The sequence below is a fragment of the Aulostomus chinensis genome, chromosome 20 (genome assembly GCF_037954235.1).
Source record: "Aulostomus chinensis isolate RoL2024-O1b breed Wild chromosome 20, RoL_Achi_v1.0, whole genome shotgun sequence".
Lineage (NCBI taxonomy): Eukaryota > Metazoa > Chordata > Actinopteri > Syngnathiformes > Aulostomidae > Aulostomus > Aulostomus chinensis.
The window spans coordinates 21,478,515-21,491,414 of record NC_141339.1 but is presented as its reverse complement, the minus strand read 5'-3'; the positions used below and the strand labels follow the sequence as shown (position 1 = coordinate 21,491,414).

At 45.9% G+C, this 12,900-nt stretch overlaps 1 protein-coding gene and 1 long non-coding RNA gene across 6 annotated transcripts in view; one reads left to right on the top strand and one right to left on the bottom strand.

Moving 5' to 3' along the window:
* Positions 1 to 2,413: 2,413 nt before the first annotated feature.
* On the top strand, positions 2,414 to 7,730 carry LOC147243234 (uncharacterized). The gene is made up of 3 exons (XR_015110745.1): positions 2,414 to 2,797; positions 6,465 to 6,590; positions 7,372 to 7,730. It is a non-coding gene; the product is annotated as an uncharacterized LOC147243234 (long non-coding RNA).
* Positions 7,731 to 8,818: 1,088 nt separating this feature from the next.
* Positions 8,819 to 12,900, bottom strand: part of runx2b (RUNX family transcription factor 2b) — a 75,668-nt gene continuing 71,586 nt past the window's right edge. For 4 of the 5 annotated variants that reach the window (XM_086190417.1, XM_086190416.1, XM_086190418.1 and 1 more), the window contains one exon: positions 8,820 to 11,229. In XM_086190417.1, the coding sequence (XP_086046543.1) occupies positions 10,751 to 11,229 (479 nt within the window). In that variant the 3' untranslated portion in view covers positions 8,820 to 10,750. Of the gene's footprint in view, positions 11,230 to 12,900 lie in introns of all 5 variants that reach the window. The other variant, XM_086190420.1, reaches the window with a different exon arrangement.

Here is a 12,900-nt window from a genome sequence, read left to right as displayed (position 1 = left end):
GCGGACGCGTGTCTCAGCCTGAGGCGCAGTTTGGTTTTACCTCACACTGTCATACTGAATTTGAGAGGGGGAAAAAAAAACAAAAAAACAACAAAAAAAAAAGGACCCTAAGCAGCAGAAAAAGGCTTTCATTTGTTTTGTAATGTCATACAGTTTCTCCCGCTGGTTCCAGTATTATGGCACATAGGCCAGACGTATGGATCAAGAGGAAGCTGACAACAAGCGGCGCTGCGAGAGTGTACTTTGCTTCAGGCTACATGCTAACATCAATATGCTTCACAGTCACAGTGCGAACATGATGATGTCTAGCAGGTATAATATTTACCATGTTAACCAAGACTTTAATAGCCGGTAGTTTGGCCACACTTTGGCTCTATGGAAGACCATATGGGTGGGCCCCTCAGCCCCGGGGTCCCTAACGTTAGATAGAAAACCTCTAGAGTGCGCCAAAGAACACAGTTGTAGTTGGCTGGGTTTGAGCATCTCGAGGATGAGGAGGGCGGTGTTGCTCAATTACAATCACATCATATTAAAATCAGCCGTGTGTACTTTACGGTGGGCATTGGCTGATGTCAAAGATGGTCTACCTTGGAGACATTAGGGTGGCCTGTTGCCATTTGTTAAGCTCATATGAAATCAGATCAGACAGAGTTCAGGAGGGTCGACGCGGGGCTAAACTGGAGCGCTCGACCCATAAATTGCAGGTGAAAATGACATTTCTAGTGTCCAACTGCTGTATCAGGACGTACGACTGGGAAATGACGTTGGAAGGTATTTCATCGGGACGCTGTGTTCAGAGCGTCTCACCGCATGATGGACGGTTCGACCTCAAAAGGGAATCCATCTTGTCCGTGTAACGCAGTCCTCTGGGGCTAATCTGGGGCTCGAACGGATCCTCCTTTCTTTAAACGCCAATCGATTCGGTCCAGCAGGCTCAAAACCACGATATTTTAGGGAGAAGAAAACTGCTTTTTTTTTTTTTTTAAATGGTAAGTAACATGTAGTGTTTTACCTTCATCATTTTAGAAATTGTCTATTAGCCTAAGTCCCTTCAATTACGTTACAGGTTTGTCAACCCCATCGCTCCTCGATGGCGAGGGTGACATCAGCTGAGGACAATGAGCCATCTGTTCCCCTCTGGTTACCACTTTCACGCTGAGCCTTTCCATTTGCAAGCAGCAACATGTACATGATGCTAAAAGTTGAAGTCCAAAAGAAATGATTGGTTGAAATTAGTTGGCGCGTATCTATGTTAGCTAAAACAACCGAATTTCGGGCACCTTTCGTTTCCGTCTGATTTCAGGCTTGCTAGCTTGCTAGCATTTCCAAGTTAGCACAAGCACACCTGAGTCATGATTTAGAATTATGACCCCCCCAGAAAGACCCCGCCCAAGGAAGACCCAACTTGGCCTGAAGGTTGCCAGGACAGATATTTAGTTTATGATCAGACGATAACGATGATGTAATCAACTCATGAAGAGAAACAGTGAAAACCGAAAGCTACCCTGCTATGTGGCTGTAAGGTTCCACCTGCGACCCGCGCCAAAATGATCGATTACTGAATTTTAGACAACAAGAAGGAAGAAAACAGGACCCACCAGGAAAAGCCAAGGAACACAAACAAAGATCCAAATCACTCTACTCACCCAACAAAAATAGAGCGTGAATCCAGACACGCCTGAGAAAACGCCTTGAGAGATGAGTTAGTGGCACATTACCACCACCAGGGGGCGGGTAACACGAACACAGCTGTCACTAAATCCCACCTGCCAAGGCTTCCCTCCTGCTGTTAACTTTTAGGAAGAAAACGCAAAAGGCCGTTGAATCAATTTTCTTGAAGTTTAGCGGGAGGATGGAGCACTGGCCAATGAAGACCTGGAGTGGGAAGGTTCATGAGTGTGCCTGAGCTAACGGTTTAACTGCTAACTGAGCTGTTTTAACGTTGCAACATAGCACAATTAAGCAGATTTTCATCAGTTTCTTGGAAAATAGATAAATCATTGTGGGGGGGAGGCAGTGGGGAAAAGTTTGAACTAAATGTGCAGTTTGGTGCAGATCCGCATGAAACTGCAGATTTTCGTGGATCGAGATGCGATAAGGAGGTCATGTGATTGAATGTGTTGCATTGTCAGCTGTTCTGGATTGATTATGACGAAAGTCCAGTGGACTACAGACTACACGAGTACAACAGTTCCTCCAGTTGTTGTTGATCAGTCGTGACCGAAGCAGCAAACCTCAACGAGCCCACTGACAGAACACCGTTCCTACCCGATGAAACCGCGCTGCTAGCACGACTACAAATAGCCCTCACCCTCCGCTTCCTCCACCAGTTGCTACCGGTAATAACTGACATGTGACATCAACATCAGGCTACTTAGAAGGTGACAGCTGAGGCTCTTGGCAGCCTCGGAAAGGAAGTGTCAAATCAGGACATCAACAGGAACCGTGTCATGACAGGAGACCGCGTTTAAAAGGGAGACAGAGCTGTGGAAGACACGTCCTCATCTCTTCCACTCTGGAAGAGAGAGCATCTAAGAGAGTATCAAGTTCTCAGCAGGTCCCCCAACCCACCTCCGCTCGCCTGCCCTTGGAGGTTTGAATGACTTGCGGTGAAGCTTGATGGGGATTATTGATCTGCCTGGCGCACGCCTGCGGTTTCGGCGTAAGACTGACGATCTCACCAGAGAGAGTTCTTGGCACACGCCGGCTCCTGTCTTAGATCACTGGAAGAGCTTTTGTGGAGCCTGGGACCGGCCTGTTGTGGCCTAAAGTGTGGACTGCTTTAGCTTGGAGCCAGGTGATCAAGACGTTTTGCTGTGTATTTAAGTAATCAGGCCCATATTTAGGCAGAAGATAACAATAAACATATCTGATTGGCTTTTTGGAGAGGAGAGCACGGAGCTGAGCGGAGAGGCCGTGTCTGCAGACGGCCCAGCTCAGGGGTATTTATGCTCTTGGTTAGATTTACTGGTTTGGGTTTCAGTTCCAGTTGTGAACCACATGAAATAATCCATGGTCACTGGAGAAGGATGTGGACACTGTGCTAATTATGTGAGATGATGATGTCAGGTATTGATACCTTCTAGCGAGCCAGGACTTTTCCTTCGATGCTGTGAGTATAACCGCACTGTGGTGACCACACTGGCTATACGAGCACACTCACATCCACATGTCGGACATGTCTGGATGCTCGGCAGCCCTCACACTTCCCCACTGTCAGGCGAGTGCTCACTTCATCATTCATAGTTGTAAATCAATGCTTTGCCTGCAGGAAACATGCATCATTTTATTTTCCAGTCATAAACCATAAAACCTGCCTCGAACACGAGTTATGATCCTTGGAGACGGAGAGGATGAATGTCTAAAGCAGAAGCAGACACAACGGTGGGCATCGTTCACCCCACTTCTTGTCTGGCGTCCAAAGATGTTGTGTGGCGGATTTTCCCCCCCCCCAAAAAAAAGAAGAAGCCCAACATGATCTCATTAGTTGAGTTTCGATGCCCGTTTTAAAATATGGCATTAGGAAAGGTTGATGAAAATCAATTTTGCAAAAAAAAAGTTTTTACTCTGGCTCTGCGATATTTCCCCTTTTGGAAAAAGAGTAAACAGGAGATGGAAACCCCAAATTTGAATAATACGTTGTGAATTTTGAACTCGTAGGAGTGACCGGCTGTTTCCACTTCATGGACTGTCCCTAACTTTGTCTTATACTAGACGGGATTCAAACATAATTCCAACACGTCCCATCGACTGCAACTCTCTATTTTTTTTTTCTTCCTCTGCTGTTGGTGACACAAACATACTTTGACAGAACTTTCTCGTTTGAAAAGATTGTTGCAAATAACGAAATTTTGCAAATTTTTTTTTTTTACACTTGTTTAAGGTCCATTTTTACCTTTTCCCAAAAGAAGAGTAAAGGAGCCAGGGGGAGACAGAAACATGCGTCTCGACTAAACTCCAAAGGCACGTTCACATCAAACATGACGGGAATTTTCACTTTATTCGCGCGAATTCGATCGCTGGATCATCTGTTTTTATTCGCGTCATTTGCGTGAACTTTTTTTTTCCCCCCCGCAAGGAGAATTTATTCCCGCCATTTCTTTCCATCATCAACCCTGGCTGAACCTAAGAACCGTTGCTGGCTCGTATCTGTTGTGGAAGCTCCAGATACGGCGGAAAAACCAAATGCCGCCGTGTCTGGAGCCATGTCACAGTACAGAGGAGCACACAGCTGGCTGAAGTTCACTGCTTTCTCCGGGAACTGCGCCAGGACGGCGGCTGTTTCCAGCGCTACTTCAAGCTGACGAGGGCCCAGTTCGATGACCTGTTGGCGAGCATCGGTGCCAGGATGTCCCGGATGGACACCAATGACGGGCGCCAGGACCGTTGACGTGACTCCACTGAAGCCAGGGGCATCTCAACGCTGATAGGCTCTCTCGACACAACGTCACACGAATTTGTCGCAGAAAGGCGTGTTCACACCAAACGCGACGCGAATTTTTCGTGCGATAAGTTTACATGTAAAGTCTATGTAGAGAGGCGATTAGATGCAAATTTGCGTGTATACCAGGCGACGTGAATAACGCGATACGAATTTCACGTATTCGCCTCTACGCGGCAATTTGCGTGATGTGTCAAGGGAGCCTATCAGCGCTGAGATGCCCCTGGCTTCAGTGGAGTCACGTCAACGGTCCTGGCGCCTGCAGTTGATGTCATCGTCACCGGGGGAAGTGAGGATTGAACCAGCGACCCTTCGGTTGCTAGATGGCCACTCTGCCTCTGAGCCACGCCACTTGATAGAAGGCCCTTCTTCTTTTATTCAGTTTGATACAGCCACAATTCCATCGACGTATTCTGAGTATTGCACCAGAAAAGGTTGATGGAAACCGCGAAATTTGAAAAAAAGGTTTTGTTTTGTTTTTTTACACGCGCTTGAGGTGTTTTCTTTTTTTTTGGTGCCTTTTTAAAAGAGTAAATGCGCGAAACAGGAGACGGAAATATCCAAACGTAAAGTGTTTACTCAAGATCCCGCTCCGTTGTGCACTAGCATTTGGCTGACGACCTCTTCTTCTACACTCTTCAATACCGCAAAGCGCTTGATGGGAATAACGACAAGTTCCTCTTTTTGCGGCGTTGAAAATGACGAGGAAACGTGCATGACGTTGCCTACACTGCCATCTGCTGGTAGGGTTACGTGGCCCATGTCATTTGCTCCGAAACCACACCGAACGCGGATTTTTTTTTGGGGGGGGGGGTAACATTTTCACAGTTTGCTTGAAATGTGCTTGACTATTACATGGAAACACAACTACTGTCACCGAGGTTGTATGTCATTCAATAAACTCGATTTCTCCTGAGTCCTTTAGCTCTCAATTAACACTTGCTCGATAAATTTTAAACATCTAACCCCGAAGAACACATAGAGGTCCTTCATGGTTGGTTTCAGGCGGCGAAGACGGGGCCCCAGCGTAAATTTTTGAAATTTTATTGCCTTGCAGAGACCTATGGAAAAGGCCTGTTTTGCATGAATATTTGGCACCGGCTTGAGGTTTATCCTGTCTTATGCTCTGTACACTCGGCTGCGCTGCAACAGTTTGCCATTTTTTGACAGTTGAGACGGTGTATAATTTGAAACACTGACATGAAGCGGAGGCCTTGGACAAAGAGGCCTTTTGTTTGTGTGTTTGGTCGCTGTCCATGGTCCTGACACTTGCAATTTCACAGTAATTCCCTTTTTCAGGCGGTGTGGCCAGTATCAGATTGCATTATCTGAACTGGCAGAACTCATTACATGTAGGCATTTGAAGTTTCATAAGTGTACTTTTTGCTTCATTTTGCAGCAAATGGTTTCATGGAATCAAATGTTTCCAAAGACACAGGCATGCTTTAATCTAGTGATGAATGGATTTTGGCACGGGGCGTCAGGCTGTTTTACAGAGTTGACCTACCATGTCTGTGAGGTTCTGGGCTGCTGCCTGGATGCTGTTCGCCTGCCAGTTGATCATTTCTTTCAATACAGGTCAAAAGACAAGTCGTCGTTTAAAACCCCCGTTTTTGTGAGGGTGAGGACCTTTTTATATCTGGCATTCATTTGTGGAGCAAAAGCTCTTATGCAGGCTGAAGTCTTCAGAGGCAAAGTGTGGGGTGTTGGAAATTTAGTAGCTCTCTGAGTACCACTAACATAATAAGCACCAGTTTGGCCACATCCAGCCTGTCTTTGGCTGAGGGGAGAGCCGTATGGGTGGGCCCCTCACCGTGGTCCCTAAGGTTAAATAAAAAAGCCACTAGAGTGCGCCAAAGTACACAGTTATTGTTGACTCAGTTTCTCCTGAACTGCAAGGGGGTGTTGTGTTGTGTGTGTGTGTGTGTGTGGGAGTGTGTGTGTGGGAGGCGGCGGAGGGGGAGGGGGGGGGGGTTCTATTAGAATCAAGTCAAATTAAGATCAATTGTGTGTGTGTTTTAAGGTGTGTGGATCACGGCCTGCAGCTCAGATGACACCAGATCAGAGAGGGAGGTCAGGAAGCCACTGGAGAGCCCCCCAACCCTGAATTTATCTCAGACACAAATGAGAAATCAAGATGCATTCCTGAGTAAGAGTCGGAAAGAACGGAGGGGGGGGGGCACATTATTTCTTACTCTCTCTCTCTCTCTCTCTCTCTCTCTCTCTCTGTCTCATACACACACAGCCCTGTTAGTGGAGACAAAAACATAGGAGGAAATATAAAGCCCTGTGAGTGGTACGAGACCCTCGGGGATCACTTCCCGCCTGAGCTGCTTCTCTAAAACGATTGTAGAGGTCAAGTAAACAGTTTGTGTAGGGCTGTCAGCTGTGTGTGTGTGTGTGTGTGTGTGTGTGTGTGTGTGCGCGCGCAGGCAGTCAGCAGAATGTCTCATCTGTTTGTATATGATTGCACAATTGCATAATATAAGGACTGAAGTCTGCTGCCGCTGAACAGCTCAGATATGAAGATCAGGGCCACATCATCACGGCTGCTGGGATCGCGGTCTCCCTCCGACCCGCCTCGGTGCTGCTGCTGTCGCCCATGCTAACGGGACATTATGCTAATTTCTCTGGGTGTCTGCTGCTCCAGAGTTCATTATTCTAATTGCTAGACATGGCTGAGAATGCAGAGAATGTGAACCTGAAACCTGCGGGAACTTTTTTTTTTTTTTTTTTCCATGCAATCTAAATTCAGGGAAATCCCAAGAATGTTCCCGATCTGAACCTTAGAAAAACACACGGGGATGTCGAAGCTCGACTTCTGCATGCGTACGTGTGTGCGCACACACTTAGATTGGCTCTATTATGTCTTGGAATAATGTAAAACAGCTTCCCTGGTTCTCCGTGTCTCCATCTCTCTGGTTTCCCAGTGCACCTTTGAAATGAAGCCATGGCAGTGGCAGTGGCGGTAGTAGTCTGGCTGAGTGCGCCGGGGCCCCAGCCCGCCTTCGTCCCCGTCCAAAGACAATGTTGGTGCAGACGGAGTGGCAGACCAGAGATGACATCGCTCCATGTGCTTCCAACGCACCCTCTGAGATCTCGTTAGTTGTTTCAGAGGAGTGATGACAATTCTTGGAGAATTGTAGTACTCAGGGGTGGCCCCCCTTATATTTATTTTTTAAATTACATTAAAAAAAAAAAAAGCTTCAGTGAACAGAGGAGATTAATTTAAGTAGCAAAATTCCTATTTTATTCTTAAAATAAACAAAATGTACAATCACAATGCCAATTTCACTCACTGTTGTCAGGTCTGTTTGTCCCTTTAGAGAGAAAAAAATAATAATTAAGAAACGTACCAGCAAAATCTAACGGAATCACCTGACATGAGAGAAGAAGCATTACAATAGACATAAGGAGTAAACCGTATACAAGAGCAGGGTAAAGTACGCTTCCTGGATATCATACATGTTGATCATTAAATAATGCAAGGTCAGCACCTTGGTTTGTACACATTTAACCAACAGAGAGAGATGGAAAAAAAGAAAGACGGATCAATTGTTTCATCCCCCCCCCCCCCAAAAAAATAAAACCAACAACAATACAACAACACAAACAAAAGCAGATGAGTGGGATGTCAGTGCTGCCATGTGAAGTTCCTGTTCAACGCTGGGAAAAGGAAAAATTCCAACAGATGTAAAATGTTACGGTAGAAAAATTGGAGGGGGGGGTGTGGGGTGGGGAGAGGAAAGTTTAAAAAACATAAAATGAAAACAATCTAAAAGGATTTTATTTGCGTTCTTATGTTACACTGTAACAACAAGAATACTTTTTGGTTGGGCTGAAGCAGTTGAGGAAATATAGTGTGACATATTCAATTCCATTAAGTGAGTTCAGAACATCCTCTGCAGAGTCGGGGAAAGAGGCAATGCGTGCAAACCTTCAATGAAAAGCTTGAAGTCTGATCCTTGGACAGGGCCGTGTTTTTCTCAGCTTTTTAAAATTGAGTTATTATATTACCTACAAGCACTGAATATCATATTGTATGAAAGCAAAAAGACATTTTCAAGCACGTATACCAACTGCCTACCGATGAAAAGGGCTTGTTTAGCCAAGTGTTATCCATTCTGTGAGTGTGTGTGTGTGTGTGTGTGTGTGTGTGTTCACATGACTCCAGTGGCGTTCTATCTGCACTGAGCACTGAGGCCCCGCTGGCAGACGCCCACAAGTGCTGCAAGAAATAAAACAAGAAATAAGTGCTTTATCAAACAAACATACACACGTCTCCCATATTTTCTGGTTACCAGTTTGCTGCCAGCAGCTGCGTCCAATCTCTCTTTTTTTTTTTGTTGCACTTTATCCTTTTGCCCCCCCCCCCCTTCACACACACACACACACTTTTTTTACATATCAGATCTCTCCACCACCACCACCACCACCCTGGAGAATGGTTTGAGTGAGGATCGGTTCAGATCTTTCAGGTTAAACCATGTCAACAAAAGCAAAATTCAGGGATGCACCGAACAAAGTCTGGGCTGGTATGAATGCAGATGTGTGAAGTCATGTGGTAGATTTTCATACATTCCCCCTTTTGTGCCGGGGAAGCAAAAAAAAAAAAACCCAGAACAAAACAAAAAAACATAATAAATACCTCAACTATTTTAGAGTAATTTAGCCCTTTCTCATGCCATCTTTGAGGATGAATTCATCTCTGAAACGTCAACACAAACATCGCCGTGGCGTTTGTTTTGTTTTCAGTGCATCCCTCGCAAAAAAAAAAGGTAAAATAAATACATTTTACAGGAATGTCACAGTTTCTTTTCGTTGTGATATTTCCTTGTCAATGTTAGAAAAGAGAAAATGTCAATCAATGTCAAAAAATGTCAATCAAAACAACAAAGTACCCGTGTGTGTCACACACTAAGACAAACTTTTTCAAAGCCATCTTCTGCACATGATAGGAAAGCTCTCATGAACCCGGCGAGTCTTGAGGGAGCTGGACAGCAGATACAGAGCCAAGGATCATTCCGGTCCTGAGGAGTTCTTCTCTCGACTCAACCGAGCCTTGAAGTCTGACCTGCTTCGTAGGAGCGCGGGGCGCCAGGCGCGGCGGCACCACCGGATCATCTTCAGGCTGCGTGTCAGGTCATGTGTTAATGTACCATTTCATATATGGACAGAAAAATACATACGTGTGCATGTCAGAGCAGACAAACTACAGAGAAATCAAGCAGAATTTCCCCCTATTGGATAATAATTTTCCCCCATTGACGCTCTCTTTCATGCTAAGTTGCCAAGAGGCACAATACGAGTTATTGCTCAATAAATACCAAAGGTTTCATTCTGAGCCAAATGTGTGTCAACGCCTAGCAAGGATGTCGGGCTCTTTAACGTGCGGAGCAGTTAAACTGAAAGTTACACCAGAAGAAACATGTTGCAATATTCTTTGGAAATTACATTTCATACTCGAAACGATTTCGATCTTTGGGTACTACAAAAAAAAAAAAAAAAAGAAAAGAAAGAAAGAAAGAGAAAAAAATAGAGAAAAGAACAAAGAAAAAAATTAAACCTCTCACTCTTTAAATTACCTCATTCAATTCATTTTAACTTAGTCATCAAGATGCATCAAAAATATTCAGATTACACTTCTTTGACTCAAGTTTCAAATACAATACATAATTTATGGCTTTATAAGTTAAAACTAAGAAGAAAAAAAAAAAACGCCTCAATGTACATCAATGCTTCACCCACAATATACAAGTTAAATTAATTGGTTTAAAGCAACATTTACTGTCCATACCACTAAAGGTAACATACGCGTTACTCTCATCACTTGCTACTCAGTGCTTAACTTGCATCTTGATATTGTCGTAGTACAAAAACATGCTCTGCAAAAAAAGCCTTATTGAAATACAAACACTGTACAAAAGAGGCAGTCTTTTACAAATATTGTCGAAGCATCCCTTAGCTTGTGGAGGAGAAGAGAAGTGAAAGAAGAGTCTCATCCCCTCGCCATCCACGAGTAAACCAAAAACGATCTAGCGTCTTTCTCATTATTGCTGTGAGAATGACTCCCTTTGTAGTGCCTTGGTCAAAACACATTCCAGGAAGACAAGTTCCTACAAGTCTGCACTTTTTTTTGTTGTTTTTTTTTTTTTAAATCTCAACTTTAATTTCCAAGGTAGAGATTGTTCTTCACCGACTCAAAAAAAAAAAAAAAGAAAAAAAGAAAAAAGAAAAATTCCCCTTTTCAACAAAAAAGGGTTGTGTGCTTTTCAAACATCAGTTGATCTTTGCCTCCTGGTTCTTTCTTCAGTACGGCCTCCAGACCGCCTCATCCATACGGCCACCGGGGTTGAGAACAGTCGGGGAGTTACTGTGGCTCCCGTCACCGTCCACCCCTCCCTCCGTCTGGCTGGGTAGGTTGGGGTTCACCAGGGAGGTGCCTGTAGAGGCGCTAGTGCAAGGTGGGATCATCCGCGAGGGTGAGCGATCCCCGCCGGGAACCATGGAGAACTGGTAGGAGCCGGATGAAGCACCGTAGTACAGATAGGGCGTGCTGCTGGTCTGGAAGGGTCCGCTCTGGCTCTGGGTGGAGCCTGGGTAAGGAGGGGGAAGGTAGGTGTGGTAGTGGGCGCTGCCCAGCGACATGGCGGAGGTGACGGGCGGGGTGTAGGTGAAGGTGGCTGGGTAGTGCATCCGAGGGCTGGTGAATCGACTCTCAGTGAGGGAGGAGAGGCCCGGGAACTGGCGCTCGAACTGACCCGGGAATGGACTCAGGTCAGAGGAACCTGCAGACACAAAGACAGGAGCTCTGTTAGCAGGCAGCCGCTTCACCAAGGCTCCTCAACAGCTCTGCCCGCCACTGCCAGTTAGCGTCACATGACCAGAGCTACTTATTTAGCACTTTGTCACGTAGAGAAATTGAGTTTAACAAAAGTCCCCTGATGGAGGAAACAGTAGGACGCAGTCAGACGTTCTGAGCCAGGGATCAGTGTTTAACCGCCTTTGGTGCCTTCATCTCGTGATATTGTTTTATTCCACATCTCAATCCGTCAAGTCCTGCACATACACACCTGGACCCCAACATGTTTATGCCTCTGCATATTTATGTTCCTGTGTGTGTCGGTGCATGTTTATGTGTATCTGTATAACTGTTTATGCATGTAAATATGTGTGTGTGTGTGTGTGTGTGTGCGTGTGTGTGTGAATACTGTATGCACATAAAGCAGTTGGGATGAATCAGGAGCTGCACATGTGGAAACACTTTGAGCAGAAACAGTTTCCATGAGATCCATAATGAGGCAGGGCTGAGCTCTGATGTGGCTCCTCTCCTCGCCTCCCATCGGCTCCAGCGTGTGTGTGTATGTACGCGTCCGCGTGCGCGGCTCGGAGAAGGAGAAGGAGCGGCTCCATCTCACCCTTCGTTCCTCTCTTTGCTTCATCCCTTAAAAAATACCCCAAAACCACTAACTGGCTGCGGCGAGCTTCTCGCTGGGCGCAGACTTTATGGAGAAGAGGAGGTCCTCCCGCTCTCGCGCTCCCTCCCTCCCTCCCTCCCTCCCACCTCCTCAACTCTTCCCAGTGGTTTAGTCCAGCTATGGCGCTCTTATCATAAATCACAAGGCGTCTTCCGTGTCACCATGTCTGCTGCTAGAGGACAGGGGGGTGGCGGCAGGAGGAGGAGGAGGAGGAGGAGGAGGAGGGGGACACAGTGTTTATGTGCAGGGAGGAATTGCGAGCGAGCTGGCTTTGTCGCTAGATAGCATATGCTGCCAATTAAGGCCTTTAAACTTCCTCTTTCCACAAGAACTGTCTGACTCTAATAGAAATAGTAGGTGATTGTCTCCGCTGTAGAGAAGCAGTGTGATCTCAGACATGAACGGTACTGTTCAATAAACTCCTGACTCCTGCTTTTCACATTTGGACTTATTTTAGTGCTCAAAAGGGGCCCTGTGATGATGAGCCAGACTGAACTTTATTAGTTTAAATGAAACCAGAGTGGATCATTGTCTAAATATTTGGATGTATTTTTCAAACTCTGAAGCATCACTTCCGAAATAAGTGTTTGACTTGACTGATGAACTTTAGCTGCATTACACCAGTGGGATCGCGTGAAGGTGTGTGTGTGTGTGTGTGTGTGTGTGTGTGTGTGTGTGTGTGTGTGTGTGTGGCGAGGCGGGACGATGCGTCCCTATCAGCTTCTGCTTGTACTTGTCGGTATGTTCTGTGGCTGGATACTGTTACAGTGCAGCCTGGCGAGGTGTCAACATGATCTCCAGAGATCTGAGAGCCTTAGTCACATCACTTAGGAGGCATTAAGCGCTCGAGGTGTGCAAGTGAGGGTGTGTAGTGTGTGTGTGTGTGTGTGTGTGTGTGGGGTTGTGTTTGTGCGTGTGCACGTGCTTGCACACACACGTATGTCACTGCGAGAACAAAGCCTCGCGAGATGAAAGCTGGAG